Source organism: Theropithecus gelada, chromosome 10 (genome assembly GCF_003255815.1).
Source record: "Theropithecus gelada isolate Dixy chromosome 10, Tgel_1.0, whole genome shotgun sequence".
NCBI classification, from domain to species: domain Eukaryota; kingdom Metazoa; phylum Chordata; class Mammalia; order Primates; family Cercopithecidae; genus Theropithecus; species Theropithecus gelada.
Window position 1 is genome coordinate 30920626 of NC_037678.1, and position 6569 is coordinate 30927194.

Below are 6569 nucleotides of genomic sequence, written 5' to 3' on the forward strand. Positions count from 1 at the left end.
AGAGATCCCATCGTGCCTGGCTCACATAAGCTCTTCCGGGAAGTGAAGTGCTGTCCTGAACGCGGCCCAGGCAGCCGCGGCCTGGGGGTTTTGAGTGATCATGAATGGGCAAGGTGTTTGGGCTCAAGAGACAAACCTGTAAGTCCAACCTGGCTGAGTCTCCGCAGTCCCCGGCAGATCTTGTTGAAAAGAAGGAAGAAGACAGCAACATGAAGAGGAAGACAGAGCAGCCCAGAGAGCATCCCAGGGCCTGGGACTACCCTCATGGTCATTACACCCCTCCTGCTTTCCTTTTCTTGTCTGCCTGTAAATGCTCAGCTCACCTGCTGTGCTCTGAAGCAGCAGAGCTTTGTGTTTGATGGCTCCTGGTTTCCTGTGCCTGAGTTTCTGCATCTTTTGGATGGGGATACAGCCTGGGCCATAGCGAAACCCTATCTCTGAAAAAACAAAAACAAGGTCAGGCGTGGTGGCTCACGGCCGTAATCCCAACAGTTCAGGAGGCCGAGGCAAGTGGATCATGAGGTCAGGAGTTTAAGACCAGCCTGGCCAAGATGGTGAAACCCCATCTCTACTAAAAATACAAAAATTAACCGGGCGCAGTGGCAGGTGCCTGTAATCCCAGCTACTTAGGAGGATGAGGCAGGATAATTGCTTGAACCCAGGTGGCAAAGGTTGCAGTAAGGTGAGATCACACCACTGCATTTCAGCCTGGGCGACAGAGTGAGACTCCGTCTCAAAAAAACGAAAACAGCAACAACAGAAAATGCGGGTAATAATAGTAGCAAGCACATAGGGTTGTTGGGAGGATTAAATGGGGTCATCTGTGGAAACTGCTTTAAGCCAGTGCTGGGCGTCTAGTGGCACTTAGCATTAGTTTCCATCTTTACTGCTGCCTTTGGACGGGTCTGTCTGGAGGCAATGTGCCCCTGATAGTCTGGGAGCAGAAATCAGTGCTCACCTGCAACCCCAGATTTTTACTTTCTTCCTGTCCTATCTCATAAGCCAAAGCCCTTTCCCCAAGAATCCTGAGATTAGTGGTACTTCCTCCCCCTTAAATTGCTTACCTTGTGGGGTTCGCCGAGCCTAAGGTTGGGTTGGAAAAGAGGAGGTTGGTTGCTAGGGGTCAAATGTTATCTTTTGTTTTTCTTGTATTCTTGTAAGTTCTTCTGCCTTTCAGCCTCTCAGGGTGAGACTGGATTAGGCGAATCTTCCCCAAAGCAGCCTTCTGATTTCCTGCCTCCCTGTGGTGGGGACTGGGCAGAGACCCCTCCACTGGAGTCCCACACAGACAAACTGTGGACTCCCTCTTATTTCTGAGCCACACAGATGCACATTTGGACTTAGCTCCGTGGAGAACGATTTGAATGAGAGGAGGCCATATTCTCAGTTATGCTTTCTCTAATGTTTCTTTTTCTCTCCCAACAATTGCTCATACTACTCATCTGGCAGTGAGTAAATATACACTTTTGGTGACATCTCACTTTTCCTAATGGACTATTAAAACTTTTCTTGTTATTGAACTTCTTTTTTTTTTTTTTTTCTTGTGAGATGGAGTTTTGCTGTGTCGCCTAGGCTGGAGTGCAGTGGTGCGATCTTGGCTCACTGCAACCTCTGCCTGCCAGGTTCAAGCGATTCTCCTGCCTCAGCCTCCTGAGTAGCTGGGATTACAGGCATGCACCACCACACCTGGCTAATTTTTGTATTTTTAGTAAAGATGAGGTTTCACCATGTAGGCCAGGCTGGTATCGAACTCCTGACCTTGGGTGATCTTCCCACCTCGGCCTCCTAAAGTGCTGGGATTACAGGTGTGAGCCACTGTGCTTGGCCCTTGTTATCGAACTTTTTTTTTTTTTTTTTTTTTTTTTTTGAGACAGAGTCTTGCTCTGTCGCCCAGGCTGGAGTGCAGCGGCGTGATCTCGGCTCACTGCAAGTTCCGCCTCCTGGGTTCACGCCATTCTCCTGCCTCAGCCTCCCAAGTAGCTGGGACTACAGGTGCCCCCACCTCACCTGGCTAGTTTTTTTTTTTTGTATTTTTAGTAGAGACGGGGTTTCACCATGTTAGCCAGGATGGTCTCGATCTCCTGACCTTGTGATCCACCCACCTCGGCCACCCACAGTGCTGGGATTACAGGCGTGAACCACCGTGCCCGGCTAAATTTTTTTTGGGTTTTTCGTAGAGACGAGGTTTCACTGTGTTAGCCAGGATGGTCTCGATCTCCTGACCTCGTGATCCGCCCGTCTCGGCCTCTCAAAGTGCTGGGATTGCAGGCGTGAGCCACCGCGCCCGGCCTGTTATCAAACTTTTTAAAGGTTCATGTTTGATATTTTCTCTCCAATTTGTTTGCAAGCTGAGTGAATGCATTGGACCTGAGAGAACTTTATAGGACTTAATGTCCTTAGTAACTTTAAGAAAAACATTTGAGGCCGGGCGCGGTGGCTCAAGCCTGTAATCCCAGCACTTTGGGAGGCCGAGACGGGTGGATCACGAGGTCAGGAGATCGAGACCATCCTGGCTAACATGGTGAAACCCCGTCTCTACTAAAAAATACAAAAAACTAGCCGGGCGTGGTGGCGGGTGCCTGTAGTCCCAGCTACTCGGGAGGCTGAGGCAGGAGAATGGCGTGAACCCGGGAGGCGGAGCTTGCAGCGAGCTGAGATCCGGCCATTGCACTCCAGCCTGGGTGGCAGAGCGAGACTCCGTCTCAAAAAAAAAAAAAAAAAGAAAAAAAAAAGAAAAACATTTGATTTTTGTCAACTTTTTTTTTTTTTTCGTTTCTGAGACAGAATTCCACTCTTGTTGCCCAGGCTGGAGTGCAGTGGCGCGATCTCAGCTCACTGGAACTTCCACCTCCCAGGTTCAAGCGATTCTCCTGCCTCAGCCTCCCAAGTAGCTGGGATTACAGGCATCTGCCATGACGCCCGGCTGATTTTTGTATTTTTTGTAGAGACAGGGTTTCACCATGTTGGCCAGGCTGGTCTCGAACTCCCGACCTCAGGTGATCCGCCCACCTTGGCCTCCCAAAGTGCTGGGATTACAGGCGTGAGCCATGGTGCCCAGCCTTGTCAACTTCTTTACCTAGGCCTTGCCTCAGCATTTTTTTCTCTTCCCCTTATAGGCCTGGTTGGTTTACACAACATTGGACAGACCTGCTGCCTTAACTCCTTGATTCAGGTGTTTGTAATGAACATGGACTTCACCAGGATATTGAAGAGGTAAGACTGTTCTTCAGGCTGATAAGCGTTTGTACTGTTTCTTTTTCTTTTCTTTCTTTCTTTCTCTCTCTCTCTCTCTCTTTCTTTCTTTCTTTCTTTTTTTTTTTGAGATGGAGTCTCACTCTGTTGCTCAGGCTGGAGTGCAGTGGCGCGATCTCGGCTCACTGCAAGCTCCGCCTCACAGGTCCAAGAGATTCTCCTGCCTCAGCCTCCCGAGTAGCTGTAATTACAGGCACCCGCCACCACGCCTGGCTAACTTTTTCTATTTTTTAGTAGAGATGGGGTTTCACCGTGTTAGCCAGGATGGTCTCGATCTCCTGACCTCGTGATCTGCCTGCCTCAGTCTCCCAAAGTGCTGGGATTACAGGCGTGAGCCACTGCGCCCAGCCTGTATTATTTCATTTTTAATATATTCTGTTATTCAGAGTGACTTGAACTTTTTGAGATCTTTCAAAAGTTGGCAGAGGGAAGATTGGCTTCTGCATATTCTGGCCTACACTTTATTTCTAATACTTCTTAGGTTGGTCTGGGGTGGGGCCCAGATATTGGTACCTTTTTTTTTTTTTTTGAGACAAAGCCTCACTCTTGTCCTCAAACTGGAGTGCGATGGCACGATCTCAGCTCACTGGAACCTCCGCCTCCTGGGTTCAAGGGATTCTCCTGTCTCAGCCTCTCGAGTAGCTGGGATTACAGGTGCCCACCAGCACGCCCGGCTAATTTTTGTATTTTTAGTAGAGACGGGGTTTCACCATGTTGGCCAGGCTGGTCTCGATCTCCTGACCTCAGATGATCTGCCCGCCTCAGCTTCCCAAAGTGCTGGGATTATAGGCGTGAGCCACCGCGCCCAGCCAGGTATTGGTACTTTTTAAAAGCCCTCTTTGGGTGATTTTTAATGCAGCCAGGATTGACAGCCACGAACTTGGTTAAAAGAGAGAGTTGGGACTAGACCAAAGTAAGAGAAGAAGTAAGTCAGTGGGCAGTACACATCCGTGCACACCCCTCCTTCCACCAACACTCACACAATGCACTCTCTCTCTCTGTCTCTTTCCATAACTCTTTTCCTGCCCTGTGCTCTCTCCTTTTTCCCATCTGAGAAATGCCTGTAATTAAATGAATCATTGCCAAACCACACGGACAGCCCTTCATGTTGCCTTTCTTCCCAGGACCTGTCTGTAGTTTGGAGAGCTTTAGGCTGGACATTGTGCTGCTTGCCCGAGATGTGGAGCCAGGACTTCGTCCATCTGCCCTCTGCTCTAGCATGATTGCTGCGCAGGGTGCAGAGGGGCTGAGGCAGCGGTCACGCTGATCCCCCTCTCTGGAGGGTCCCCTGTAGAGCAGATTCACTCACATCATGCTTCTCAACCTTGGCCACACATTGAAATAATCTGAGGAACTGAAAAATTCTGATAACTGCCCCACCCCCTCCCGCCCCCAGAATTCTGGTTTAATTTGTATGGGAGTGGCCTGGATATGGAGATTTCAAATTTCTCCCAACTGATTCCAGTGTGCATCTAGCTTCGAGAACTACACATAAGAAGGTTTCTGGCTGTTCTTGTGTGACAGGATCACGGTGCCCAGGGGAGCTGACGAGCAGAGGAGAAGCGTCCCTTTCCAGATGCTTCTGCTGTTGGAGAAGATGCAGGACAGCCGGCAGAAAGCAGTGCGGCCCCTGGAGCTCGCCTACTGCCTGCAGAAGTACAACGTGCCCAGTAAGACGTCCTCCCACTGGGCTCCTGGCTGCTGATCCAAAGCGGGTGGGAAGCTTAGAGAGAGCGTGAAGAGAGGAACTAACAGGCAGTGAAGCAACCAGACAAGTTAGGTAGCCTGGACCCCTCGGATTATAGAGACATTTGTGTAAGAGGCACACATCTTTGGAGGTGCAGAATTGATATTATTTATGGACATTTTACTTCCATACCTACCCTTTTTCTGCCTCTCAGTAGGGTAAACGAAGGCATCTCCTCCAAGCTTATTCTGCCACAGTTAGGGAACTGCAGGAAAACAAAATAAAGGAATAAAAAAGAGAAAACATGTTCTACAAAATAATTCATAAATAGGTTAGGGTTTTTTTTTTTTTTTTTTAGATAGCTATATTGAAATGTGCATCACATACTGTAAAATTCATCCATTTAAAACCATGCAATTCAAAGGTTTGTAGTGTATTCAGAGAGTTGTGCCTCCATCATCACAATCTAATTTCATAACATTTTCATCACCCCCAAAAGAAATCCCATACTTATGGGTTTTCCCTTGTGTATAACACATTGCTTTTCTCTTGCTGCTTTCAGAATTCTTTGCCTTTAACTTTTGAAATTGATTACGATGTGTCTTGGCGTGGGTTGCTTTAGATCAGTCTTACAATGGTGTCCTTTGGGCTTCCTGGATTTGGATTTCTATTTCCTTCCCTGGGTTGGGAAGTTTTCAGTCATTATAGCTATGGGTTGCTTAACAACAGAGAGATGTTCTGAAAATGCATCAGAAGGTGAATTTGTCATTGTGTGGACATCATGGAGTGGACTTACACAAACCTAGATGGGACAACCTACTATACACCTAGGCTGCTTGTCATGGCCACTGTGCTTATGTGGTCTGTCATTGACCGAAATGTCAATCTGCCACTTGGGACTGTTATTTCTTTGGATAAGCTTTCTGTCTCCTCTCACTCTCCTCCTTCTGGGACTCTGATAATGCCTATTTTGGTCTGTTTGATGTCCCATAATTCTCTTAAGAGATCTTCCCTTTTTTGGGCCGGGCGCGGTGGCTCAAGCCTGTAATCCCAGCACTTTGGGAGGCCGAGGTGGGCGGATCATGAGGTCAGGAGATCGAGACCATCCCAGCCAACACGGTGAAACCCCGTCTCTACTAAAAAATACAAAAAAACTAGCTGGGCGAGGTGGCGGCGCCTGTAGTCCCAGCTGCTCGGGAGGCTGAGGCAGGAGAATGGTGTGAACCCGGGAGGCGGAGCTTGCAGTGAGCTGAGATCCGGCCACTGCACTCCAGCCTGGGCTACAGAGTGAGACTCCGCCTCAAAAAAAAAAAAAAGAGATCTTCCCTTTTTTGGGCCGGGCGCGGTGGCTCAAGCCTGTAATCCCAGCACTTTGGGAGGCCGAGACGGGCGGATCACGAGGTCAGGAGATCGAGACCATCCTGGCTAACCCGGTGAAACCCCGTCTCTACCAAAAAATACAAAAAAAAAAAAAAAAAACAAAAACTAGCCGGGCGAGGTGGCGGGCGCCTGTAGTCCCAGCTACTCGGGAGGCTGAGGCAGGAGAATGGCCTGAATCCGGGAGGCGAAGCTTGCAGTGAGCTGAGATCCGGCCACTGCACTCCAGCCTGGGTGACAGAGCGAGACTCCG

The 6569-nt window shown here is 49.0% G+C and overlaps 1 protein-coding gene across 1 annotated transcript in view; it reads left to right on the plus strand.

Annotated features, from left to right (window-relative positions):
* The window catches only part of USP18 (ubiquitin specific peptidase 18), a 22770-nt gene continuing 16201 nt past the window's right edge, over positions 1-6569 (plus strand). Inside the window, exons 1-3 of the mRNA XM_025399292.1 lie at positions 1-267; positions 3117-3213; positions 4777-4922. Coding sequence (XP_025255077.1) covers positions 105-267; positions 3117-3213; positions 4777-4922 — 406 coding nt within the window. The 5' untranslated portion in view covers positions 1-104. The remainder of the gene's footprint in view (positions 268-3116; positions 3214-4776; positions 4923-6569) is intronic.